General features: G+C 49.0%; 1 protein-coding gene and 4 non-coding genes across 10 annotated transcripts in view; 2 read left to right on the top strand and 3 right to left on the bottom strand.

The window, feature by feature from the left end:
- The window catches only part of VAC14 (VAC14 component of PIKFYVE complex), a 104,730-nt gene extending 77,392 nt beyond the window's left edge, over positions 1–27,338 (bottom strand). Inside the window, exons 1-11 of one of the 6 annotated variants that reach the window (XM_070500450.1) lie at positions 26,824–27,208; positions 13,772–13,896; positions 13,500–13,650; positions 13,015–13,182; positions 12,159–12,221; positions 11,480–11,587; positions 10,822–10,931; positions 10,416–10,522; positions 9,306–9,440; positions 8,656–8,808; positions 1,786–1,849 (exon numbers count right to left, since the gene is read on the bottom strand). In XM_070500450.1, the coding sequence (XP_070356551.1) occupies positions 1,786–1,849; positions 8,656–8,808; positions 9,306–9,440; positions 10,416–10,522; positions 10,822–10,823 (461 nt within the window). In that variant the 5' untranslated portion in view covers positions 10,824–10,931; positions 11,480–11,587; positions 12,159–12,221; ... (2 more) ...; positions 13,772–13,896; positions 26,824–27,208. Of the gene's footprint in view, positions 1–1,785; positions 1,850–8,655; positions 8,809–9,305; positions 9,441–10,415; positions 10,523–10,821; positions 10,932–11,479; positions 11,588–12,158; positions 12,222–13,014; positions 13,183–13,499; positions 13,651–13,771; positions 13,897–26,823 lie in introns of all 6 variants that reach the window. The other 5 variants (XM_014829147.3, XM_070500446.1, XM_070500449.1 and 2 more) reach the window with 5 other exon arrangements.
- On the bottom strand, positions 6,571–6,641 carry TRNAG-GCC (transfer RNA glycine (anticodon GCC)). Its single transcript has one exon. It is a non-coding gene; the product is annotated as a tRNA-Gly (tRNA).
- Positions 7,520–7,590, bottom strand: TRNAG-GCC (transfer RNA glycine (anticodon GCC)). Its single transcript has one exon. It is a non-coding gene; the product is annotated as a tRNA-Gly (tRNA).
- On the top strand, positions 16,049–16,119 carry TRNAG-GCC (transfer RNA glycine (anticodon GCC)). The gene has a single exon. It is a non-coding gene; the product is annotated as a tRNA-Gly (tRNA).
- Positions 16,661–16,731, top strand: TRNAG-GCC (transfer RNA glycine (anticodon GCC)). The gene has a single exon. It is a non-coding gene; the product is annotated as a tRNA-Gly (tRNA).
- Positions 27,339–27,942: the final 604 nt, after the last annotated feature.

Here is a 27,942-nt window from a genome sequence, read left to right as displayed (position 1 = left end):
GCTCCCGGCCTCAGCACAAGAATGGAGGCCTCCTGAGGCGCGCCCTAGCCAGCCACCCCACAGCTTTCCGAGCCGAGCAGCGGGGAGCTGTGCCCCCCTCCAGTCGGTCCCATCTCTGCCCCCTCCTAGATCTCCCCCACCTCCCACTGCCACCCTGTGGAGCAGGACAATGCCCTATAGCCTACATGACAGTGACAAGGCTGCAACAGGCCTTTCTGCTGCCAGTTTTGTCCTCCTCCCTCAGCTATCCTCCCCGGGGCTGCCAGAGGGTCTTCTAAATCACACGTCTGCCCCCTCACTCCTACTTGTAATGCTGGCTCCCATGGCCTTCAGAACAAAAGCGGAGCTCCTCTGCAGGACACACCGTCCCCCTGCACCTCTGTCCAGTCCTCTCCTCCGAGTTCCTGAATCCAAACCTGCCTCCTCAACTGCTCCTGGGGATGCTCAGAGCCACCTGGACCAGAGCTCTTGCCGGGCCCACTCACACACCTGTTCCTCCTGTCACCCTAGCTTAGGAAAAGTACCAGGATTTCCTGATTTGGCTCAAGCCCAAAATCTAGAAGTTATTCTTTCTCTTATTTCTCTCCTCTTACTCTGTTCCACCATCAGTAAATCCTGTCAATTCTCCCTTCAAAACAGATCTCAAATCTATCCAACTTTCTCCAGTCTGCCAGCTCTTCAGTCTCAGCCTCTATCCCTTCTTCCTGGGATGGCTGCTGTGGCCCCCAGCCAGTCTGCACCCACCAGAGTCCCTCCTAAGTCTGTTATCTTCACAGCAGCCCGCTGATGTCCTGTCCCTCCTCAGTCCTAAAATAGAGACACTATTACTGACCCATGGGATTTAAACACCAGTAAAACCCAACTGAAAACGAATGAACAAATACTGGCTTGCTCGAACAATCTGGGAGAGGTCCTATGAATAGTCCATATTTATAATCGTACTTGCATACTTTGAAGACATGCACAGGGTCCTTGGAAATAAGAATAAATTAAAAAATGACATAAAAGGAGGAAAGACCCTAAGGGTCTGGGGAGAAAGAGCCTCTTGGGGCTGAATGCATATTTTCGCTTCATGAGTGACTGGTTCCCCGGGGCCCAAGCAGAATGTCGAGTTTGGAGGGAAGAACCCCGGGAGGAGAACCATCATCCATTCTAGCCCCAGTGGTGCCAATTCTGCCCAGAGAAAATCAAGATGGGTCAAGTCCAAGGGGCTCAGACAAACACAGAATGGTGATAATTCCCTCCCCACGGGAATGCCATCACTGGGCAGGGAGTATGGAGGGGGATGGCAAGGAAGGGAATGATCTTGCTGCTTGGCCTGCACTGCCCCCTCGTGGAAGGCTGCACTATTACAGCTGACCTGGGCGCCTGGGGAGGACAGCTCCTGCTCCCCGTCTGTGCTCTCTCAGACTCAATCCTGCCTGTGCTCCACACTGTCCTTGAACAGCTTTCCCCCTGTCAGCCTTGTCAGCCCCACCGAATCCTGATAAGCAGAAGGTGCTGGGCAAAGGCATCTCCAAGTGTCTCCCTGTGGTCACCATGCATTAGTTATACTTTCACAACTTGTATTTACTGACCTCCAACAGCTTCTGATACCTCTCAAAAGGCTATCTGTCCATCAGAACTGGGTGAGTTGGGCTTGCTCAGTGTCCTTCAGATTCCCTCTGGCACTTCAGTGGCCCTAAGCAGAGTATGCCTCGGGTCTTCGCTGTAGTCTCCTGCATCCAGGAAAGATACAGGTTGCTCGCTTTCCACAAACACTTCTGACTGGAACAAACCACTTACCTGGCTGGAGTGAAGACACTGATGCCACTACTGAAGCTGGAGTCACAAGAACCACTGGGGCCTCCTGGGGAGAGTAAGAGGAACAAGGCATCATGCTAAAGGCTGTTAGGGTCTTTTGAATGAACAAGATCTCTGTTATAAGGACACACTGATTCTCTAGCCCTCCCCTCTGCCTCCCACCTTGATTCTGGCCTTGATTCTGGTTCTTGAAAAGGAATGTGGCCCTGGAGCCACTTACGCCCCAAAGCTTTGGGGATAGACCCATGCTTGCAGGTTTTCAGGCAGAGGGATCTCACAAGGAGAGGGACAATAGTGCTGAACACCTCTGGGAAATCTACGACAAACTGTTGGCCCAAGGGCAACAGGTGCTAAAAATGACTTCTCAGATAATCAACATGATTAGCTATCAGGGAAATGCAAATCGAAACTGCAATGCGATACCATTTCACATCCCCTGGATAGCTAAAATAAAAGAGATGGATGATAATAACAAGTGGTGGCAAGGATGTGGACAAACTGGAATCTTTAGACATTGCTGGTGGGAAAGTAAAATGGTACAGTTGCTTTGGAAAACAGTCTGGAAATTCTGCAAAAGGCTAAACACAGTTACCATGTGATTCCACTCCTAGGTATATACCCAAGAGAAATGAACACTTACGTCCACACCAAAACTTGTATACCATGTTCATAGCAGCTTGTGACTATATACAATAGTCAAAACATGGCAACAATCCAAATGTCTATCAACTGATGAATGGATAAACAAAATGTGTTATAGCCATTCAATGAACTATTATTTGGCAATAAAAAGGAAGGAAGTACTGATACACACTACAACATGGAGGAACCTTGAAAACATTACGCTAAGGGAAAGAAACTAGTCACAAAGGACCACACATTGTATTATTCCATTTATAAGAAATGCCTAGAACAGGCAAATCTATAGAGATAGAAAGTAGATTAGACGTTGTTAGAGTTAGAGGGTTAGAGTAGACAGGGTGTAATGGCTATTTTCTTAAATTAAAAAAAAATCTTTTATTTTGAAAGAACTTTAGATTTACAGAAAAGTTGCAAAAATAGTAACAGAATTCTCTGTATACCCTTCACCCAGCTGCCTCTAATGTTAACATCATTCAGACCCATAGTTCAATTATCAAACCAGGAAAGTGGCACTGACATCACACTATTAACTTAACTACAGACCTAATCTGAATTTCATCGGTTTTTCCACTCGCGTCCTTTGTTCCAGGATGGAATCTGCGACCCCACACTGCATTTAGTTGTCCTGTCTCCTTAGTCCCCTTCAATTCATCACAGTTCCTCAGTCTTTCTGTATCCTTCGTGAACTCGATACTTTGGAAGCCCTGGTCAGTTACTTTGTAGAATGTCTCTCAAGTTGGGGTGGCCTCATGTTTCCTTGTGATTAGCCTGGCATTTCTGGAAGAATGCCACAGAAGTGGTGCACTTTTTCGGTGCATAACATCGGGGTACATGCTATCTATTGGTCTTGTTACCGGGAGTGTTCACCTCATCATCGATTACGGTGGCATCTGCTGGGTTTCTCCCCTGTAAAGTTTTTTTCTTTGGTAATTAAAAAATATCTCAGGGGAGATACTTGAGACTAGACAGATATCTAGCTTTTTCCTCAAACACTCCCCCACTGATTTTAGCAGCCATCGGTGGATGTTGCCTACAACAATTATTACTGTGGAGTCTGCCTAATGGTGATTTTCTAGTTTGCTCTTTCCTTCTACATTTACTAACTGGAATCCTTTTACAGGCATTGCTGTCCCTTCTCAACCATTTGTCTTTCAACTTACCTACCTATCTATCTATCTATCTGTCTGTCTGTCTACCTACCTACCTACCTATTCATCCATCCATCCATCCAACTACTTATATCATTATGGACCTATGGATATTTAAAACTACCATTAATAAATTGTTGTTCAAATGGTACCAGCTTTGGCTTGTTAAAAACTTTAAATTATACAAGTAAAACATATTCTCAGTCTAAAAATTTCAAACAAAACAAAGCCAAGCCCACCTCTCCTTAGTCTTCAATTTGACTTCACGGAGGTAACCACTTTACCCTTCGTCAAGTACCCTCCTCTGTCTTTTGCTAATCCTACTCTTTGTTTTATAGACAAAAATGGGATCATAGCAAATTTTCTGAAACTTGCTTTTTTCACTTCCTATTATGTCTTAAAGCAGTGCTGTTCCCTGTGGACCATGGACCTTTTTCTCTCCAGTAAAGGGGGCCTGGATTTCCACTTTGAAGAGAAAAGCTCTGAGCTGCTGCCTGTCCCCTCGGTCCTAGAGGCCCTTTAGGGGACTGGGCACGGTTCGGAGCAGGCAGGAGGAGCTGCGGCTGCAGGCTGGGCCTGCTGAGCAGCCCCATGTCGCTGGAACAGGCCTGGGGAAAGGGGAGGACATGTGGGGAAGCCTGAGCAGGCCAGCTGGGAACAGCAGCTGGGACTCCATGCCCCTGGAGGCCTCCCTCCCTCTTGGCTTTTAGAATCACACACATTTATAGATGAAATGATGTGATGTTGGAAATTGGCTTCAACTTAGTTTTGACTGTTTTCTAATTTTCACTCTTACATCTCTCCCATGCTTCCTTATACACGAGTGCAAGCATTTCTCCAGGATCCTAGGTAAAGGGGGGCTGCCGAGTGGAAGGACCAGATATTTGACACTTCAATAGATATTGCCAAGTTGACCTTTAGGAAGATTCTACCAATATATATGCATTTCAAGAACAGAGGAGCACCCATCTCCCCAAAGCCTCACCAGGGATATTAGTTATCCCCTAAATGTTTGCCACGTTGATGAGTAAAAATGACACATGGTTTTACTTTGCAGTTCTCCAATTCCCAGTCAAGCTGAGATCTGTGGTTGCCCTTTTGTATTAATTCCCTCTTCAAAGAATCATAGTGTAAACAGTGCTATGAGCATAGACTCTGGAGCCCGTGGGCCAAGTCTGAGCCCTCACTCCCCTACTGACTAGTTATGCGACCCTGGGCAGATTAGTTGACTGTGCCTCCATTTCCTCACCTGTCTAATGGGGTAAGGGCAGTGCCAACACCATAGGATTGTTATGACAATAAATGAGCTAACATTTGTTAGGTGCTTAAAACGAAAAACCTTACCTACATCTATATTCATTTCCTAAGGGTAAATTCTTAAACTTTGAAGGCTTTTAATGCATGCTGCCAAACGTATCTGCCAGACAATGTATTTAACTTGTTTACCCTCTGCCTTCTCCCAGTAGGAATGTCTCTGTTTTTTCCAAAATCTCTACAGGGAACGTGTGTTTCCTTTATAATCAGAGCAAAAAATGGGAGTAGGGCTAGGGGAGTGGAAGCTAAGGAGAAAGAAAAGATCCAGTTCCAACAACCTCCTGGTGCCCCAGTCCTCTGTGACCACAGCGTCACATGATTACTCATCTGTGGATCTGTCCCTGAGCTCTTTGCAGGCAAGTCCTGGGTCTGATTCAACTGCATCTGAGTGTCCACAGAAGGTGCTGACACACCCAGTCTCATCGAAGCTTTGCAAACGGATGGATCCCATTACATGTTCACCAAGGGAGGTCACCAGCCCTCCAGTGGAAACCCTATTGGTAGCTCTGCTCCTCACTTGTACATGAACTTCCATCCCTGACCCCGACTAGGGGCCCATTACCACCTGGGCAATGTGATGATAAAGATCCAGGGAGCAAAAGCCCTGCCCCTGAGAACCTTGCTAAGTAGGTGGATATATTATACACACGCATTAAAAGAACTTGACACCAAAGCAGCTATTATTGAGAGTGTTTGGCCTGGGCCATGTACTAAGGGCTGTAAATGCAAAAATCTCCTTTGAAACTCACAACCACACTGTAGGTTCAGTATTATTATTGCTGCCCTATTTAACAAATAAGGAATCTGAGCTTAGAAAGCCCAAGCAGCCTGTCCAAGGGCAATAGATATGAAGTCAGCAGAGCCAGGACTCATAGGCAGGTGATTCTGACCCCAGAATCTAGGCCAGGACACTTGAGACAATCAGGGAATGTCATAGAGGGGAACAGGGAGGACACATCGAGTGCCATAGGAGCTCAGAGTCAGAGAAAGGACACTGCGCTGTGAAAACCCCCCCTGCCCCAGGCAACTGGCAGGGCTGAAGGGGAACCAGAGCAAGTGGAGAGGGGCTGGGAGCAGCGTGTCACAAACGAGGGCCTGCCCTGACCAGAGCACAGTGGTGAGGGGTGAGGGAGAAGCATGTGTGCGAGAATACGTTCACGCACAGAGGGTCTGGTGGACAAGCCTCACTGTGGGCCTTGCCTGGAGGTGTGCAGTGAAGAACATGCTGTGCTGTGGGATGCAGAAACACAGACCGAGTTGGGAGAGAGACCAGGCAGGAGGTTCTTGCCTTTGCCAGGTGGAGCTGGGTGGAGGAGTGGAGCAGAATAATAAGAGTACGCGGGAGAGGCTGGAATGAACCCGTTGACTGACTAGCTAAATCATTGCTCTTTTCGCTTGCTGGGACCTTCTTCTGGCATCTTTGTAAAGTAGTGGTTCATTACAAACTGAGTGGGTCTGGAGCGGATGTGCAGCCCCCAAATTAGCTGTTCCCATCTCTGGGAACTACCATAATGTGAGTTCTGCAACTGCTGAAATGCTGTTTATGAGGCAGTAAAATGCAGAGCCAAGCTGCCTGAATGTATCCTGGTGTAAGATAAGAGTCTCCTGAGCAGCGAGTTGTTTCAAGAATGCTTAGGGAAACCACCTAAAAAGTGAAATAAGCTGCATTGGCCGGGAATCGAACCCGGGCCTCCCGCGTGGCAGGCGAGAATTCTACCACTGAACCACCAATGCTCCAGCTGGCAGAAGGTTTTTAGCTGCTGCCATGAGCCACAGAAAGCAGCGGTTCCTTTCCAGACAGCTTGACTTGCTGCCACATAAGCAGAAAGGGTGGGGCACGGGCTGCCAGGTTCCACTGTAGGGGAAGAGGCACTAACTTTTTTTAAAAAAAATTGATATATAGTTCATGTAACAACATCCCTTAACAGAAAGTTCACCTTTTTAAAGTGTGCAATGGGTGATTTTTTGTACATCCACAAAGTTATGCAAGCATCACTATTTAATTCCAGAACATTTCCATCACCCCCAAAAGAGGCCAGGCATCTATTAGCAGTCAGTCCTAATCACTTCTTCCCCTTCGGCTATGCAACCATTATTCTACTTTATGACTCTATGGATTAAGAAGCACTAACTTTTCAAGTCAGTATAAAATATTCAAAAGTTCTGCTTGCTGTGACTTGTCAAGCCAAAAGCAAAACAAAGCAAAACAAAATAAAAATCAATAAAATCTATTATCCAAACAAAAAAGGAAAGATATGGAATTATATAAGTAGATCATATATATATATATATATATATCTTTATACATATGATCTCAAATATATATATGTATATATAATGGAAAATATATGCCAAAATTATAATATTCATTGCCTCTTGATGGGGATAATCTTGCTTCTTTATATTTTTCTCTACTTTCCAAGTTTTCTAAAATGAAAATCAAAAAAATGAGAAGATAAAATACTCATACATCAGTGAAAGTTGACAAAATATGTCTAGCCCTGAGAATCTTCTAGTTTCTCCCAGGAAGAAAGTTCCTGCCTTAGGAGGCCCACACTTACTTATCTTGCCAAGTTTTCTTTTCAAGGAGCTGTCAAAAAACTTTCAGCTGCTGCATTGGCCGGGAATCGAACCCGGGCCTCCCGCGTGGCAGGCGAGAATTCTACCACTGAACCACCAATGCTCCAGCTGAGCAACGTTCTGCCTCCAGCTGTTTTTACTGCTCTGGCTCACAGTGGCGATGGTACAGCTGTAACCTGACCTATGAGACTGTCTAGGATGGAATGCTGCCTGATCCTACCAGCCCAACCCATGGAGGAGGCCCGTGGGACCTGTGCGTGACATTCTGCTCAGATGTTCAAAAGAGAAGACCAAGAGCAGCAATGAGAGCAAAAGTTTTAGAAATTCTTTTGGCTCCCAGGGGCAGATTCCAGAATTTAGTCTGTTAGCCTTCAAGATTTGAGTAGTTTTTGCATCAGTTACTCTCTGGTTGATTCCGCAAAGAAGAACATCACCCCAAAGCCGATCAGTGACCTCTCAGTGAGGATAGAGGCCCAAGAGATAAAAGAAAAAAAAATCAGAGTTCTTGACAACATTTAGAGCCAAACTCCAGATTCCAATCAACATAAAAGTGGTTTTCTTCTTGTTATAGATAAACAAGACACCAACGTTAGAGGAGTCTGGAAGGAGAGCATTTCATTTTTTATGACATTGATTTTGGGAGCAAAATTCCCAAGGACTGAGTAAACTGCAGCTGGAGCTTCCCTAACCCTCGCGCCCTGAGAATGATGGGCACAGTAAAGGCAGCAGCTTCTGGGTGGCTGGATGTCTGTGGCTAACGTTCAAATGAACCCTGCAGCCTGTACTCCTGCCATGCTCCAAACATTCCTACATTAAAAACAACTACTTCCTGTAGCTGAAGCCAGAAAAAGATTAAGGAAAGGCTTAATGGTCTTTGAGGAAGTAACGGTTAAAAGCATGGGTTCTGGAGGCAGACTGCCAGGGTTCAAATCCCAGCTCTGTCACTTAGGAGCTGCCAGATCCTGGTCGGGTTACTTATCTTCCCTGTGCCACCTGCGGAATGGGGATAATAGCAGTTCCTAGCTCACTGGGTTGTTACTAGAATTGAGAATTAACATACGGAAAGCAGCCCCGGATGGTTCAGTGAGGCCCCAAGTCAAGTCCTATGACCTTTGGTTTCCTGGGCCCCTCCCTGGGAGGTGAGGGGCAGGAGGCAGAGCCTACTCACCACTGACTGTCCCCTCCTGCTTTACCAGGGAGTCGTCAGGGTTGGGTTCCGCCTGCCTCAGCACCACTGGCTTCAGCTCATCGGGCTCATCGTCCTCAGGGGTGACTAGCTTCATGAGGCTCTGGTTGCACACGTTGGCCACCTCCTTGATGCCTGAGTCCACTGATGTAAGGAGCAGCCCCACCTGGGGGTCTTCCTAAACCCGAGGTCACTGGCACTGGGCAGGGGCTCAGTCCTCCCCAGAAGTATGTTAGTGGACAGACAGGCAGTCTGAACCAAGGCCCTGTTCTCCTTGCCACGCTGGTGTCCCTGTGAGAGATGTCCCCACGTCCTAGCGGACCTCCCTCTGACAGGATTTCCCCCACCCAAGGTGGGGCAGTGTGAGCTCAGGGGGTTGGAACCGTGGGGCCCAGGAGAGTTGCTCCAGATCTGTAAGTAATCAGGTGAGGTTTGGGGACAGTGGCATTTGCTCTGGTGCTGCCCTGGGTCTCCCAGTCCCAAGTTCAGCTCTGCCTCTTGCTCCCTCAATTCCAAGGACTATGTGGAGGTGTGATGGATCCTAAGGGAATCCCCACGCCCCCACTCCAGGTCCCATAACTTCACAGGCCTGTTCGGGGCTGCTCGTTTCCTCTCTCTAGAGTGAAGGATACTTTTCTTGCGGTCATCGTAGGCCAGGCAGGGCAAGACGGCGGTCAGGATCCCAGAGGAGTAGGGCAGCATCACCCGGCCGGCCAGCTGGATGAACTCCCGCATCCAGCACATAGCTGTCAGCTGGATCAGGTCATCTGGAAGAGCAATTGGTGGGTTCCAGGAGGGGCAGCATGAACAGCTGGAGTGCTCCCTCCCACAGCATGGGACTGGAGGACCGGGTGGGATCCAAGGGCCTACACTGCTTCTATCTTCACAAATACTCTCTTACCTTTGCTTTTTGCCTTCCCAACGTGCATACAGTACCAGTTTGGAAAGGAACAACAATCTTGTGTTAGATTGTAAGAACCACCACGATTCTCCACTCCTCCTTGTGTCCATGCCCTTCATAATGGGGCTCTGCAGCTCCTCTCATCAAGGGATGGAGTCCATTCCCCTACTCCTTGAGCTTCGACAGGCCTTGCTACATTGGCCAACAGAAGGGGCAGAAGTGATGGTGTGCCTGCTTCAGTGTAGGCCTCAAAAGGCCTTACTCACTTCTACTATGTCTCTTGGGACCTCACTGATGCCACATGAATGCACCTAGGCTAGGCTGCTGAATGATGAGACACACAGACCAACTGTCTCTGTTGCCCCAGGTGATAGCCGGCCAACTGCCAGACATGAGCAAGACCATCCTAGACCACCTTGCCTAAGCTGACTCCCCAGTTGACTGTAGGTGCAGGATAGTCCAGCCATACCCGGCTCAGGTGAGAAGAACCACCCAGCTGACCTGTAGACTCATGACCAGCAACAGTGACTGTTGTGTTAAGCAAGTACGTTTCGCGAAAGTTTGACACTCAACAGAAGTTAATGGATACACAAGCTCCACCCTCCAAGCATTTCAATTCATAGTGCTAATGCCAAGATTGCCAGCAAGAAGGTCACCAGATTTTACTCCCCTCCAGGATCAGACCAAGTGGAAGGGCCTCCATGTTGATAGAGACCCACTACTCCACTGCTCTAGGATCCAGGGATGCACTGCTTCACACTCCTACCAGGACTCTTTCTGAGACAGTGAGAAAGGTGCTTCTGAGGAGGTGGAGGTGGCCATGGGGCCTTCACACACTCACCCGTGGTCTGGCAATGGATCACCAGAATGTTGGCCATCTCAGCAAACTTAACACTGGAGGGGTTCTTCTTAATTTCTTTCAAGAATTCTCCAAGGACCACCTCACACCTACCAATAAGAAAAAGAGAAGGGAAATAGCATATGACAGCCAGGGCTGGAGGAGCCTCCACCAGGACCCATTTCTGCTCTGGGCTGGTCACCTAGAGGGAGTCAGATGGACATTTTTCAGAGGCTGGAGGTTGATGAGCTCTCAACTCCTCAAAGAAGGAAGGAAGCACATGAGCCAGGAAGGAGACAGTGAACTTCTCATTCTCCTGCTGCTGCCTGTCTGTTGGGTGTAGGGCGGGTGGTGTGTGTACTGCGGGTCTCTGGCTGGCAGCAGCTGCCTGCCTCCTCCCCCTACTCACATTTTCCGAATTTCTTTGCCATTGTCGCCCAGGATCTGGAAGAGTCCATCCAGGATCTCCGGCAAATAATCCAGCAGGTTAATATCTGGCACGGACTCTAGAACCAGGATCTGACGCAGGGGAAGAAACCAGGAGGGAAAGTTACACCAACCCAAGACTCTTTGCTTCTTCCTCACCAACCCTCTGGGACTGGGCAGTGAGAAGCGGGCTCTGCAGAGGCAGCATTTCACAGCGCTGCAGGTGTCCCACGTGGAGAGGGGCGCTGGCAGCTATTGTTTTTGTTAACTGTGCAGCGGAACAGTAATTTAACTCCAGGGAAGTTGAGATGCCACAGGGAGAAGGGAATGCACAGGCGAGGACAGACAAGGCTAGAAGAGGGGTGACTGCTGAAGCAGAACTATTGGCTTCAAAGAGAAATCAGGGTGTTTCCTGGGACAAGGAAAGAACAGTATCCCCCTCAGCGGCAAATATGATGGGCTTTAGGAGCAGAGCTGAATAAACGTGTTTTCAGACTATCTGATGTCACTGGCTCTTAGAGGGATAACAATAAGGCTTCTCTCTAGCCACAGGAACTGCCCAGGGTGTGCCAGAGAGTAGACTTTACTAACCTAGAGGCTCATCACGGCTGAAGAAATGGCGCCAAGGGGCTGGACCTTACCCAAGAGATGATGAACTGCCGGGCGTACTGGTTGTTGGAGTAAATCCTCTCCCGCAACAAGGGTATGAAGCCCACCAGGTCAAACCTGTTGCTTTCCGTCACAATGTCCTGTGGATCAAAGGCATGTGAGCTTCTGAGAGCCAGAGGCCAGTGGCTGCCTGATCTGGTTGAATTACTGGCCCAGGGCTGGCACCAAGGGTCAGGCAGCCACAGAGGAAAACGGCAGAGCCCACGCCAGGAGAGGTCCCCAGAGCATCCCTCCTCTCATAGGCCAAAGGACAAGCAAAACAATGGATTTAGAGCAGGAGTCAAAGTTAAGAGAACTAATCAAATGGCAAAATCTCTGTGGTCTGGAGCGAACGCCCCGGGGAGCTTAGCATAACCAGCCACTATTGTTGAGGGCAGCGTGGTGTGGGAAGCGATAGACTCCTTTGCCCTGGCTGGGGCTGGCATGAGGCGATGTTTACGGGTGACAGAACAGTTCTGCATTTTGATTGTGCTGGTGACAACTCTATGCACTTGTTGTAGAACTGTACACCAAAGAGTCAATTTTACTGTATATAAATTAAAAAATTTCAAAAAATTAGGAAGAGTGTCCCCAGTGATAGAATTTATAAGCCGTACAGACAGATAGAAGAAATAGATTATAAAAATATAAGTGGGGACCAAGTATAAATACCTTTAAGAGGCGGTCTAGGAGCTCAGATCCACTTTTCACATTGGGGTCTGGGTCAGCAGCCAACTGCAAGAGGCACAGACAGAGAGAGATGGTCACAGTCAATACACAAGACAAGGAATCTACTGAAATCCCACGGTCAAGGCCTGGTGCAGCCTGGAACATGGGAGGGGCACCACTTTCAGTGAAGAGATGGAATAAAGGTGGAGAGGTGGGGGTGGGCAAAATGGAACCCGGCTAAGGACCGAGACACAGTAGATGTCCTTGTTCTGCTCAGTGACCTCCAGGACCCGCTGCCACTGGTTGGGGGGTTGCCTGCTGTTGACCTTTCTCAGGTGTTTCCAATCCGAGAAGATTGTGTCCTCTCTCCACTCCTGGAGGAGGGGACAGCGCAGCTGCCAGACTGATACTCTAGAAATGACTGTGGCAGTCAGCAGGGCCTAGGAGGGGAACTCTAGGAAGCAAGAGAGGCCTTCGGGAGGGTATTAGGGACTCCAAAGCCTTTCTAAGGAGAGCTTTTTCTAGAACTTATGAGCTATGCTTTCCCCGCAGGGGAAATACAGCCTGTTCTATGGACTCACCAGCTTTACTTCTATAAGGGAGGTTAGTGCTTTTCAAACGATCATTTTTTTCCTTTCAATTTGTGGTGGACTGATACTTTCATAAAATGCAATAAAAATAAACAGAGAAATGGGAAAAAATGTAAATACAAGCCCATTAAAAAAAATTATTATTAGACTGAACAGGTAACAAGTGTCCCTGGCAGCTATGTGCTTATCTGCTCCGCATGCATCTGGGAAAAAGGACCCAAGCACTCAAGGTCCCAGAAGGTCAGCCAGCTAGAATGAGGAGCGGTCACCTTACTCAGCCCGTCAAAGAGCACGTTGAAGTGGGGCAGCACAGCGCCTCGGGCCACCTTGACGATGTTGTAGAGAGCCTCGCAGGCGTAGTAGCGCAGCCTGCTGTCAGCGTCATTGAAGCAGGTCAGCACTGGCTCGATCAACTCCTTCAGGTAGAGTCCTGAGTCCTGCGATGGGGCAGGAGGAGAAGCAGCTCAGAACAGGTCAGGCCCCAGGCCCCAGCCCATAGTGCCACCAACACCCCAGCTCCTGTGGGGATCCACAGGCTTTGCATGAGGGCTGGGCTTAAATTAAGACCCTTTGCAGCCTCCCAGGATAGGGGCCACGCCAGGGAACAAGTCTGCAAGGCCACAAAGCCAGCCTTGCTGGTCTTAGGTGTGGCGAGAATGGCCATAAAACACAAGTCTGCCAGGCCATGCTGGGTCTTGGGGGTCAGAGTGAGGACCATCGTTGGCGTGTCTGTCCTTCCATGAGAAAGGCCCACCTTGCCCAGTGCAATGGAGCAGGCGGCCAGGCCAATGAGGCCCCCCTTCCGGCTGTGGGGGTGCTGAGACAGGGCAAACTCCTGAGACAGGGTCTGGATCACATGCTTGATTTGCACGGTGTTGTTCTGGGCCACGAACTCCCGGACCAGCCTGGAGAGAGAGGAGAGAGGAGCTGCAGGACCAGTGGAATCGGGCTACCTCTGTTGCTGGCTCCAGGGGCTGGGATGAGGGAGGGAGGTGATCTGTTTAGAAAGAGGAAGCAGTCAGGTACCTCAGGGCAGGCCTTTCCCAGTTCCGCTGCTGACTGGGAGGTGGTGGTAAGGGCCATTTCTCTGTTCTGGGTCTCAGTTTCCCTTTGTGTAGAATGGAATGAGGAACAGTGGAGCTATCTCACTTCTAGAAATCCAAGAGAACGCAAATGAACACCTTGTTGGGGGCCAAAAACCTCAATGATCAACCGTCTTTATTCAACACTGGCTCAATCCTCCATTTGTGTACCCAAGAGGTTCTCTGTGTCTGTATCATTACTTCCAGGGATGCTGCTGAATCGGGCCCCAGGCAAATGGGCAAGATCCACACACAAACAAACAATTGTAGCAACCAGGCACAAGTGATACCACAGAAGCAAGAAAAATGCCATGGGCTAATCTCCTTGGGTTGACTGGGAGATGCCATTTGGGTCAGATCTTAAAAACATGAGCAGGCATTTTCTAGGTAAGGAAAAGGAAGGCAGGGCATCTCAGGCACAAGGAAGAGCCTGGCTAAAGGCAAGGAGCTCTGAAAAGACTCGGGATATTCAGAGAAGGATGAGGAGCTGGCGTGTGGGAGTGCCTAGGGACAATTAAAGGAAAAGATGATCTGGTGAAAGTTTTCTAGCAATGGGGTGACACTCTCAGATCTATGTGTTAATTAGGTACCTCTGGTGGCAGCCTGCGAGGGGGCTGGTTTCACAGGAGACTGAAAAATCCCCACAGGAGAACACCACAATTATCAGGGTCAGGAAGGACGGCCTGAAATATGGCTGAGGCAGTGGGAAAGAGTTGGGGGAGAGCTTTAAATTAAACAGAAAAGCATTAGGAGCCCATGCAATACGGGAGAGGGAAGGAAGGGCAGAGACGCCTCTGCCTCTGAGGTGTCTACCTGGGGAGTGTCTAACAGGGAGAAGGGAGGTCTGAGGGAGGCTGCTTTCATGGGAAGGCGTGCCCATGGTCACCCTGGGGGGATGCTCCCAAAGCAGGCCCTGCCAAAGTGCAGGGGAGCAGGGGGAGGCCCGGTTCATTGGGGACCACTCCCTGTTTTCAGAGCCCAGTGGGCACAGGGGCCAAGACACCCTGCCCTTCAGAAGCTCATAGCGTCTCCATGGTGAGAAGCCTCACATAGGAAAATATGTGACCCATAGGAGTGACCCAGATAGCTGATGGGGAGCTGCAGCCTGAGCATCAGGGATGTCTTCCTGGAAGTGGGATTTGAGCTGGACCCTGAAGGAGGCAGGGAGGGAGACAGAAACAGGCATTCCAGGCAGGAGGAAATGTGTGGGCAAAGGCAAGAAGGAGGAACTAGCCAAACTAGTCTGGGGCGCTGAGAACAGCGGCGGTGGGAGATCAACCAGGACAGGTGGGCTACGGCCATTACGGCATCTCAGATTTGGGAGAGTGGATCTCATATCATGAGTAACAGGGAGGCATCTTATGGTTTTGAAGAGCCTGGTGAAAGACTGTCTTAAGAAGCTGTGAGATGGATGAGGAGGGGGAGACTGTCCCAGCATCCAGGCATGGGAACAGGTACCAGTGTAGCAGTTGAAGCTGTGATAAGGGCGGTCTACAGATTACGGGCTTTTCAAAGCAGCTGCCTGGACTCACTGTTTAATCGCTTTGTCTCCATTATGGCAGGTACACTGCTCACCTGTTGTATAAATGAGGGTCTCAAGTTGGCTCAAAGAATTTTAAGGATGGTCAAGTCCAAAAGGTATCAATTAGTCTATGTGGTTCCAGCTCAGTATCAGGAACCTGGTAGTAATTAGAGCTGTTCAAAAATAAATGTGCTGTGCTATGAGGCAATGACCACTCTTGCAAAACAGTTGTTCCATGGGGGGTAGACAGGGTTTGATAAAGATTTAAGAGAGCAAGCCATATGGGGCACCTATTCTGTGCCAGGCACTGCGTGCACAGATGAGCAACACAGGCCTGGCTCCTGTGCTGGCGGAGGTGGGAGCAAAGATGGGTATTCCAGGAAGGGGCTGCACAAATGGCCTGTGAGGTGCTTCTTTGATCTTTATAGCGTGAGATTCCATCAAGCTCACCACAGGGGGCTGAGGGCTATGGATGAACCAAGGGCCTCTGGGTGGAAGCTCGATGCCAGTTCCATAGGCCCCCACTCCCAAAATGGCATAATAAAGCCCAGCAAAGATGGTTCTATATAAACCCATCTGGTTTCCCAAACTGGACAAACCAGCCAGGTGAGGTCCAGTGATCTGCCAGAGCTCTCTCTGAGTAGTCACAGACACAGCCCCTTGAGAAAAGCCCTGCAGATGTGTCACGGAACAGCTGGAGCATTGGTGGTTCAGTGGTAGAATTCTCGCCTGCCACGCGGGAGGCCCGGGTTCGATTCCCGGCCAATGCAGCGCTGTGCTTTTGCCTTTTCCTGGCAGGTTTCCTCACACAGAGATCTGCTGGAGGAGCCAGTCTCCTCAATCAATCCCGGCCCCAGCTGCCAAGGGTGCTGGGAGTCTCTAATCCCATTTTCCTGCTTAGTGAGCGCATGAATGGCAGCTGGGTTCTGGCACCACTGGCTGTTGGGAACAAGGCCTTCTTCATGCCCTTTGCCAGTGAGGGGACCCCTGCTGCACCCCTCAGCCTTGGCCCGTCTCCAGCAGGAAGCTGGGGTGAAACCTTAGAACAAAGTCTCAATGTACTTTTTGCTACTGAGCAGGAAGGACTTGAGCTCTAGTTTTTCTCCTGAGGTCTGCAGGCAAATCAACTTCACACACACCTTCTGCCTCCTCCCTTCTCCCTCCTGCTCTGGAGTCTAAGCTTTCTGTTCTTGCAGCTGTGCTGATGTGGCAGCATCAGAGCCCGGCCTTATACTTTGTGAATCAGCATATATACAAGGAGGCTCAGGACTGGGTTAAAAGGAGGTGCTCACACAGCTGCTGACAGCTGGAGCATTGGTGGTTCAGTGGTAGAATTCTCGCCTGCCACGCGGGAGGCCCGGGTTCGATTCCCGGCCAATGCAGCCACAAACTTTTTTAATCCTAAGAGATTGGATTTGAGATCTCACACTGCCTAAAGAATTTGTGAATACAGTCTGACAACTGAGAATGATTTGTTTCTAGCTTGAGTTTTAAATATCTTTGATGAAAAATACTCAGTTTCTTAAACTTCACAAAGATCTAGAACCTGTGCCTACTTGTTCTTGAGGGGATCACCAAAGCTGTGGAAAGCAGCCATGCCTCCAGCTCGTGCGCAGACAGCCTGCCTGGGGACTCCGGCTGCTGACAGCACTCCCGGGGAAGCCAGGCCATGTGTCTGCTTGGTACAAGTTAGAGCAGCAGTGGGAGCGAGGACATCCACGAGCCTTTGGCAGGGGATCCAAAGAAGATCCAGCCCTACCAGCAGCACAGGCCATCCTGCAACCACCTCTTCTCCCGTCTCCTTGTTTCAGGTCACAAACAGCCCTGAGCAACTGGAAAGGGCACTCTTCCCCGTCCTAGAGCCAGCATACAGGAAGCATTCCCTGCCCCTGAGAGGCTGCCTGCTGGGGTTAGGCAGAGAGGAAATAAGAGTACACAAGCATTTTCGCGCAAAGCAGAGAAAAAAACCTGGTGAGAAGAGCGCAAGGCGAGGAGGGGACAGGCAAGAAAGAGCACGACTAGCATCTTTGGCAGGGAGGCAATCAGGAGCGGCTTCACGAGGGTCAGCGTTTGAGAAGGGATCTGAAGGGTGAGTAGGTGTCTGTTCTGGAGCTGCTCAGGATGAGGCAGCCCAGAGGGAAAAGCATGAACAAAGGCTCAGGGGAAGGAGAGGCACTTGGTTTGGCAGAGCAAAGGACACAGGTAGAGGAGAGGCAGGCGACAGGGCTGGAGAAGCTGCTCCCAGTCATGTGCATGACAAAGGAACCGTTCTTTAATTCTGGCACCAGTAAGGACCATGCAGAGAAACCTGCAGTGGTGGGCGGTATGGATTTGAATGGCGTGTTGGGGGCTCTGAAGACCACAAAGGCTCACAGAGACTGAATGGTGAGAGAGCCTGAGGAATGGGGCTCTAATGTCGGGGTAACAGCTGCAAAAGTAGCAGGGTCTCCTGAAGGGAGATAGGCAAAAAGGACACTTGTGTTCAGCACTCCCCTGACTTTGCAGGCCCAGCAGCACCTTTCTCATTTGCTCTACGCCAGCTGGAAGGCCTACCCCATCCCGAATCCTACCAGGGCTCAACTCAGGGCACCCCAGGCCACTACAAAAATGATGGCCCATTCAAGTCCTGAGGCCCCGGAACCCCCAGGCTCTGGAAACCATGAGAACATCAGATTGGACAGCCCTGGGCCTGGCCCTGTGGGTCAACCTCTGGGACACAGCAGCAAGAGCTGTGCCACGAATCAAGCCCACACTCCTTACCTTGGCACTTGGGGTGACCAAAGCAGGGCCAGGCTGATCTCTCCAATCTTCCTGCCCGGGTGCCCAGCATACCTTCCCATTCCAGCCAGACAGGCCTTCTTACTGGGCGCTGCTCACTCCACTCCTTCTACACTTCCTGTCTGCCCCACTCTCCAGGAAAGCAACTGCTCCACATCCTATCCTGCCTTCAAAGGGCAGCTCCAATCCAACCCCCCGCTTTTCCTGGTCATCCCAGGAAGGGATCACTCCTCCCCTGAACACTGAAGGCTTCAAGGACCCACATTCTGTACTCAGCAACGCACTGATGAACGTCACCGGCTCCTTGCAATGTGTACAGTTCTATGTCCATAGCGCCTTGATGCGGTCCTTGAGGACAGACTGGTGCCACAATTCTCTGCATCTCTAGTGCCAGCCCGGTCTCTGAGCCTAGTGCTCTGCATACAGTAAGTGGGGAATCGGTCAACATCTGCCTGGGGATTGGATGTGTGAAGGCGGGCAGGGCCGAAGGACTGCACAAATTGCAGGGCAAACCCGAGTGAAGCCTGGTGCTGCTGTATCGGTGACAGGGGTGGTTTGCTAATCCAAACCTAACCTGTTGGATTAATCAGTATTACATTCACACGGTCCTAAGCCCTTAGTGTTGTAATTCAAGTTAGTAGCACAAAGGGCACCATTCCTGGGATCCTAAAATGCACACTGAGAAGAGCCCAGGGCACCTGCGGAGGGGTGACGGAGAGCTCTAACCTCTCTCCAGGGGCTCCAAAATAGCCCCCGTCAACAGAACTTGGCCTCTCTACTTCACAGGGGACGTGCAGAGACAAAAACGCAACTACAAAGGGAGGCAGAGTAAGTGAAGTTAAAAATCCAGGCGCCCCCAGTTCCAGCCTAGTCTCTCTTCAAAGGACCACACTGTCTTCCCTTTCATCTACAGGTAGTAAGCTACAGGTGGGAGATCTGAAACTGAACTAGTTTTGAAGTTAATATGTGGCCCAGAAACTCTCATGATCACAAATCTCTGGGACCTTCACTGATGTAGAGGTCACAGGCATCATTACTGTTCTACGTACTAGGGAAGAGAACCTGCTTCTGCTTAGTTTCCTCTAAAAAGTGCTGAAAACCCTGGCTGACGAAGTGTCCTCCAGAGGTTGCTTAGAGCCTCCATTCTCAACTGGTCAGACGTGTCACAGGATGGGAGAAACCCCATTCCCCAGAAGGCACAAACTCCAATGCTGGCCAACTCCAAGCTTGTGACACTGCTCCCAACATCACAAAGTGCCACACCGACTACCCCCTCAATAATGGGAGGAGCCACAGACAGGGTAGGATGCATTTGGAACTGTCATCAGCCAAAAGAGGGGGGCACCCTGGGGGTACTGTCTCAGCAACACAGCACAGCCCCTCACTGGACCCTTCTGTAACACAGCACAATGACAATCACAGGCCGTGCCAGGACTCGTGAGCCCAGCACTTCCTAAGCGCACACTCCACGCTTAGTACTTCAGCTATTCCTCGGAACAACCTCTTCTGTAGCTATTATTGTCTCATCTTCTAGATTTGAAATAGAGCCTCAGGGAAACCAAGCCCCTTTCCCAAGGTCATAGAGGACCTGAGCCCCTGACTCACCCCCAAGCCCATGCCTTTTCACCCCTACACCAGTTCCTCTCTCCATTCTCTTAAACTACATCAACTGCAAAGTGAACACACCCAGTTACGGAGGGCACACCCCTCCTGCAGAACTGCGGTCCCGAGTGAAATGCAGCTTTCTGCATACATTTCCCCACACCGTTCAGTGGTCAGACATCCCCGAAGCATGCCTCCACCACACACAGGGAGCACAGATGAGCTGTGTACTTGAGATGTTTTGAAATGGAACTCTAGAACTGGTTTTCTACTTGTAAGCAGGAAGTAAGTAACCATTTGCTGAGCAATTACTGTGCCATGAAATGTGCTGCATGCTTCACACACATTATCTGATCTAAACCTGAAAACAACCAACCAAATTAGCTATAATAATACCCATTTTACGGATGGGGAAACTGAGGCTCGTAGATGTTAAGAAACACACAAGGTCACATAACTTATAGATGCATGTGCCGAAATCAAACCTAGGTTTTTCTGACTCCAAGGTCTAAAATCTTATCCATTATGTTATACTATCCCCCTCCTCAAATATCACAGCTACCACCTGCTGGATGCCTCCTGGGTGCCAGGCACTTTACATTTATTATTTCATTTAACCTCAATCCCATTTCATAGGGTGATGTCCAAATGTCCCAGCCAGGAGGTGGCAGAGGTTTCGGCCACTGTACTCATATTCCCATGTCTTCAGAGGAGATATCCTTGGCCGTAAGGTGGGGCTAATCATTTCAATGACTTACAACATTTTTAGAGAATTAAATAATATATGCAATGTGCTCTGCATTGCACAAGCTCATCTAACAGTATTAGTGCAAAGTCAGAATCAGAGAGACAATCTGTGATCTTACATACACCACACAAGATCATGTTCACTCACCAAATGTTGACTGAGAATCTGCAATGCTCCTGGCTCCAAAAAGGACAGAAAGATAAATGCAGAGCTGCATTTATTCCTGTGTTGTAAAACTTTCAGCGTGGACTTGGGCTGCTGCCTTTTTTTTTCCCTGGCAAGTCCAATTATCCGTCCCAGTTCTCTATGTAACAGGCTGTCCTCAGACGGCATATCCGGGCAGCAATTTCCCACAGAGAATCTGAGTAAACATCTCCATCTGCTTTGCTGAGCATTTAAGTAATTTGGTTTCTACTTGCTCATGAGTCTCCAGTAACTGAACGGGAAAAGTGGAACATGTGCCTCTGAAGAAGGGCCAAAGACCTTGTGATAAGGCCTAAGGGTTAACTGACAAAATATCCTGTGCATCCACTGGACACAATCAGTGGAGGAACTCTAAAGGAGAAACGGGTCAGAGACAGCAGGAGGCACGTTTGGATCTCAGGTGACAATAACTGTGACCACTTAATGAGTGCTTTTCTTACACTGTTACCAACCACTACAGGCATTCTTGTATTTTTAAATTGAGATATAATTCACACACCATAAATTCATTCTTTTAATACATACAATTTAGTGGTTTTTAGTAGGTTCACTAAGTAGTGCAATCAACACCACAACCAATTTTAGAACTTTTTTTCTTAAAGATTGGCACGTGCGCTAAGATCTGTTGCCAATCTTCTTTTTTTTTCCTTCTCCCCAAAGCCCCCCAGTACATAGTTGTATATTCTAGTTGTGAGTGCCTCTGGTTGTGGCATGTGGGACGCCACCTCAGCACGGCCTGACAAGCGGTGCCATGTCCGCGCCCAAGATCCCAACCAGCGAAACCCTGAACTGCCAAAGCGGAGCACTTGAACTTAACCACTCGGCCATGGGGCCGGCCTCTAGAACATTTTTATCATCCTAAAAAGAAACCCTGTACCCATTAGTAGTCACTCCCAACTGTAGCCCAACTGTCTCCCCTAATCCCTAAGCAGTCACTAGTTTACTTTCTGTCTCTATGGATTCGCCCATTCTAGATATTTCATACAAATGAAATCATACCATACAAGGCCTTCTGTAACTGGCTTCTTTCACCTAGTGTGATGTTTTCAAGGTGCATTTATTTTTAAGATGAGGAAACCGAGGCAGAGAGGTTAAACCAGAGGTGTTAAACTCAGATGCTTATGGGGGCCAGGCTGGAGGTATAAGTGAGAACGCCACGGGAGGTAAGACAGGCTGTGGGGAACATGCCAACACAGGAGACAAACTGGGGAGCCCATATCCTGGCCTGTGGGACAGGGGAGGCCCCTAGGTCGTCCCTGATCTGCTCTGTGGGAATGTGGGCCCCACAGAGCCACACCTTCCAATTCCTTAACAGAAGCCAGAAACCCGAATTTCACTGCGAAATTTCTCAACTTAAGATATCCTGCAATCCAGGCCAACCCAAATGGGTCTTCTGGCAGGACAGAGACCCTGGCTGCCAGTCTGTGACCCCTGGATTAAGCAATTTGCTGAGGGTCTCACTGCTAATAAAGAGCAGAGCTGGGTGGAATTCTGACCCAAACTCCAAAAATCGCTGTAAGCCACTTGTTAATAAAGTGTCTCCTCACAGAGGTGGCAGGCTCCAAAGAGCCAGGTCAAATGCAACAGTTCACAGAGTGCCAGGGATCCCTGCTCCCTCCCACCTGGATTTCCATAGCAGGCAAGGACGCATTACCATCATGCCTCCCTTAAGGAAAGGGATACATTCTGAGAAATGTGTCATTAGGCGATTTTGTCGTTGTGGGACCATCACAGAGTGTATTTACACAACCTAGATGGCATAGGCTACTACACACCTCAGCTACATGATACTAACCTTATGGGACCACTGTCATATATGTGGTCTGTTGTTGATGGAAAGGTCATTATGTGCCGCATCATTGTATCCAGGAGCTCAAATCCAAGAAGCCCTCCCTTGGGATTTGGTGTTCTCAGCGGGCGTGGCTTGGGTACCCACGTTTTCTGACTTTTGGGACTCAAGGTATAGGAACACTGGAAACTTGGCACTGAGCCCAGCACTGGTTACCATGAAGTGCACTGTCTTTGCCAGCTGCAGTGTGAGGCTCTGCTACCATGGTGCCCGCTGTGGGGCACATTACCCCCGGCAGAGCGAGCATCGACCACATTTATCAGACTGCCTGCTGGCATTTCTCCCCCCACTAGATTCTCCTGGCGAGCAGAGCCTGGGGTCTTACCAACCTTTTCATCAGGTCTGATCAGTGACTACAGCCCCTGAAATTGAGAGCCCACGAAACCTGAAACACCCATTCTAAAATTTTAGCCTAAGTGAAATATCTTTTAGAAAATTGTGGGGACATGTTGGAGTGAGGCTGTGGGGGAAAAAGCCCTCCAGGACTGTACACACAGGCTCCCACATTTAGCCATGAGATCCTAGTCACTCGACACAGCCTGGTCTTGAGATTCTAGAGGCCAGAGGTCCTGCAGTTGAGCCAAGCATCCAACTCTCTGCATTTTTAGTGTCTGAGAGGCCTGTCATCAAGATAAAACACCCTCCTCTTATTAGGAATTTTAATCCCTCATTGGAACACCATTTGCAGTACTGGCTCTGTCACCTGAACAGATGGGCTCTGGAAAACTGAAAGTGGCAGTTAAAACCACCATGGAGATGTTCAAGTACGAAATTTCTTTTATTAAATATATGTCCCCCTTTTGGGTAGGGAAGGCCTTTTGAGACAGAAGAACCTGGGTTTTTATCCAGCTCTAGCAGTGAAAGCTTGGGAGGATTATGTAACCTCAAGGAGCTTCTGCCTCCTCATCTGTGAAGTGGGGTAACACTACCTGGCTCATAGGGCAGCCATGGAAAGTATATGAGATGAGGGGCACACAATGGCCCAAGGGAGGTTTCACTGCCCTCCTCCCCCAAATCGGGCAGACAGCACTTTACACATGATCAGTTTTTTTTATTATGATCACTGTAATGGAGTGAATTGTGTCCTCCCAGCAAATTCATATGGTGAAGTCCCAAACCCCACTGTCACTATACTTGAAGTGTTAAAAAAAGAGACAACAGGCCCAAAATGGAGTTACTTGTGCTCAGCCCATGTCACTAAACCGAGACTTAATATGTGTCTTAATTACAGTTTCAGCCTCTCCCAGGAGTAGAATCTTAAACCAGTCAATCTGGAATTACCTGGTCAGGAATTACCTAGTGAGGTAGTCTGCCTGAGAGAACCTTGCCACCCCCCCAAAGGAAGGTGACCTTGTCCGAAACAATCTACTCTTTGCTAATACCTTCCTTCTCCCACCTGCTTTCTGCATAAAAAAGTCTTTCATTTTGTACACTTTTTTGGAGCCTCTTTCTATTTCTCTTCGGATGCTGCCTGATTCATGAATTGTTCAATAAGGCCAATAAGACCTTTAAGATGTATTCAGTTTTGTTTTTTTACAGGAGACAGGGCCTCTAAGGAAGTAATTAAGGTTAAATGACGTCAGAAGGGTGTGGCCCTGATCCAACAGGATTAGGTCCCTATATGCAGAGACACCAGAAAGCTCTCTGGTGAAGCACAGATGACTAAGTCACTATTTGTCCCTGAACAATTTGTGAAACACATACTCTGAGGAACATATCAAACTGGGCACTCCTCATTCCAAATATGGCTGAAGAAGGCTAGAAACTGTAGGGTCCTTCAGGCCAACACTTCTCAAACTTTAAGGTACATACAAATCACCTAGGCATCTTGTTAAAATGCAGATTCTGATCCATAGGTCTGCAGTGAGGCTGGAGAATTTCTTTCTAACAAGCTACTGGGTGATCCTGATGCTGCTGGTCTGTGGGCTACACTTTTGAGTAGCAGAGTTCTTAGACTGCAATGTTATTTTCCCTCGAAAATGTATGGTCATTCATTCATTTAGACACCAACTGTCAAATGCTGGCAGGCACTGTGCTAAGTGCTGAGGATAAATAAAACAGGGTCTCTGCTCTTAAGGAATTCATAGTTCAGTTAAGGTCCCAGGGGGTTTCTCTGACTTTCACAAACCAAGGGCATGTTGAATACAAAACGAATCTCATTGAAAACCAACCCTTACAGAACAGCCTGCAGAGTGAGAGCACTTACACAGGTGGTGCTGGAGGCAGCAATAATGCTGAGATGAATACCTCTGTTAAAGGACTCAACAGATGACTCAAGCTATGATAAAACCAGACATTACTGAGAAACAGAGTGGGGGATGGACAAAACTGGGTGTCAATGTAGCTTCAAAGCCAGTAAAACCCACGGACATGGAGCCACATCTGTACATCAGCTCTGGGTCTCCTACACCGTACAGTGATGCCCATCAGTAAGACTTGCCAGCATTAGTGAGAGCCAGGGTATAAAAAAGCAGCAGTATCAAAAGAAAGCAGTCAAGAAAGTAGTCCTTGATGAGAGAAGCTAGATGGTTTTGGACATATTGAATGTTAGAGCTGAACGCGAGGGTCCTCCTAGCAAAGTTCAGCCAACCCCTCAGTTGAGGAGAAAACTAAAACCCGAAGCAGTTAAGGCAGTGGTTCTCAATACGCTGATTTTGCGCTCCCAGTGGTTCTCAATACGCTGATTTTGCGCTCCCCAGAGGACGTTTGACAACGTCTGAAGACAGTTTTGGTTGTTAGAACTGATGGAATGCTACTAGTATCTAGTGGATACAGACCAAGGATGCTGCTAAAAACCCTACAATGCACAGGACAGCCCACCACAACCAAGAATTATCTGTCCCAAAATGTCAACAGTGCTGAGATTAAGAAACCCTGAAGAAAGGAATTTGCCCAGCGTCAAAGAATGAGTGTCACACCATGGACTACATTAGAGTTGTCAAACAGAACATTCTACAGTGATGGAAATGTTCTAAAATCTGCACTGTCCATTATAGTAGCCAGTAGCTAGTAGCCAGATGTGGCTATTGAACATCTGAAATACGAGTAGTGCGACTGAGGAACTGGATTTAAAATTTTTATTTTATCTTTAATAATTTAAATGTAAACAGCCATGCATGGCCAGTGGCTACCCTACTGGACAAAGCAGAACTACAACTCATACTTCCTGACTCCCAGACTGGCATTCTTCCATTTTCACAGCCTGCTTCTTTCCACTCTTCTGAAATTACCCACACGATTTTATCACACATGACTTTATCACAAAGATGTGACTGGAAAAAATCAAATGTAAAATAATAGTAGGAAAATCTTAATAAAACATTCCTAGTTAAACATCTTTTTTTTTTTTTTTTGCTGGGACAGATTCACCCTGCGCTAACATCTGTTGCCAATCTTCCTCTCTCTCTTTTTTTCTCCCCAAAGCCCCAGTACACAGTTGTATATCTTAGTTGTAAATCCTTCTAGTTCTGCTCTGTGAGCCACCACCACAGCATGGCTACTAACAAACGAACAGTGTGGTTCCACGCCTGGGAACTGAACCCCAGCTGCCAAGCAGACTGAGCCAAACTTTAACTGCTAGGCCATCAGGGCTGGCTCTTAAAAAACACCCTCTTTTGTACATCGTGAAGTAAAGCAAAATGTCAGATCTTAGTTAGACATACACGTAATAAGACCGAGGAAGCAAGCAAGGTCAAATTATTCCTACTTCCACTTGCAGGGAAGGGTGATATGACAGAGATAAAACAAACAGTCCTCTGAGCCTTGAGATCTTGAGGTTTCAAATCTGATTTCTCCACTGGGTCACCTAACAGTCCCTTTCACCTCTCAGAAGCTGGGGCAAGAAGTGAGGCAGGTCAACAACATTAGCAAATTCTCAAGCTGTCCACTTCCCTTCCATCAGAGTCCACTCTCTGATTTGCTACTTTTGATGTTGACCACAACGAGGACGCAGCATGTGCCAGGCACTGTGTTAAGGGCTAAACATGCATTATGTCGCTTTATTCTCACGGCAGCCCTACACTATACACACATTATGTCACTTCATTCTCACAGCAACCCTTTGGAGCACCAGGAGGTTAAAGAAATTGGCCCAAGTCACACGGTCAGTTAGAAGCAAAGCTGGGACTCCCAATCTCTTGCTCTCAAGCGTTGCGCTAAGGGCCTGAAACCTGGAGAAGCAACACTGTCTGGAAAGGCGTGAGGAGTTCCCCCGGGGTGGAGGACCCTCGCATAGCCAGGGCGGGGTCCCAGCTCTGCTCCCCAAGCCCAACCCCGGGTGACGGCGGCTCTTACTTCTCAATCTCCAGCGCTGCCACCTTCCGCTTTTCGTAGAGCTTGTCATTGAGGGCGCGCACGATGTTGGGCGTGAGCGGCGCGAAGTCTTTCTCGGGGTTCATGGTGGCAGCTCGGGGCGCCCACCGGAGCCCCGCGACTCCTCAGCCCGCAGCTGCCCGGGCCGCGCTGGGGCCAGGGGAGTCTGCGGCTCTGCGCTTCCTCCGGCGCCGGCTCATGGACCACGCCACTCCGGGCCCGACTGGCTCGCTCCGCCGCCGCGCGCCGCCTCGGAACCCGGACCCGGACTCCGTCACCGCACGCCTGCCCCAAGCCGCCTAACGGCTCACGCGACCCGCTCCCGCCCAGCACCCGCCGTGCTTAAGGGGCAGCGGCCATGTTACTCAGGTCACGTGACGCTGCAGCAGCTTCCGCCTTCCGCCGCGAGGACCCGCCCCTCGCCAGCCGCGCCCCCGCACGCCAGCCGCGCCCCCGCACGCCGGCCTCAGGTGGATTGGCCACGCCCCCGCCAGGCCCCACCTCCTCCCCTCACACTCCCGCCTTCCGCTCCGCGTAGCCTGAGTGGTTTGAGACTTGTTTTGTGGGGCGTGTATCCCAGACCCTCGACTGCCCGCTGGTGGTGGGTTTGGCGAGTTGTGGGCTTCTGTAGACGCTGGTGAGAAAGAAGGGGCTCATGGAGCTTTGACTCACTTGGCATAATTTATTCAATACTTACTGAACTCACTAGTTCACCACTTCGTCACCAGTTGCGAATATGCCAGTGTTTCCTAAATCGGAGTAATACTATCACGATTTTCGCCATGTCCTAGCCACTTGTACTATTTTAAAGATATTTTTCTCAAATCAACTAACAAAAAAACTTCAATTCCTACTTTAGCCGTGCTTATGCCCTAAAATCATGGGTTTGAATAGTTATATATTTTTCTAAAACATATTAAAATAAATTCTCAATTAAAAACAGTACTACCTGTCTACCACCTAGGATCTCAGGTGCCAACAGTGGCTGTTACCCCATCATTTGGAACTCGGCATGTGTTTACCATGCTCTGATCTCTTGGAGGGCTGGGTTACAGAGAGCGCGAGCCCCAAATCTGCTGAGTGCAGGTCTCCAGGTGGATC

This window comes from Equus asinus, chromosome 28, assembly GCF_041296235.1.
Source record: "Equus asinus isolate D_3611 breed Donkey chromosome 28, EquAss-T2T_v2, whole genome shotgun sequence".
In the NCBI taxonomy this organism is placed as follows: Eukaryota; Metazoa; Chordata; class Mammalia; order Perissodactyla; family Equidae; genus Equus; species Equus asinus.
This window is presented reverse-complemented; position numbering and strand designations above follow the sequence as displayed.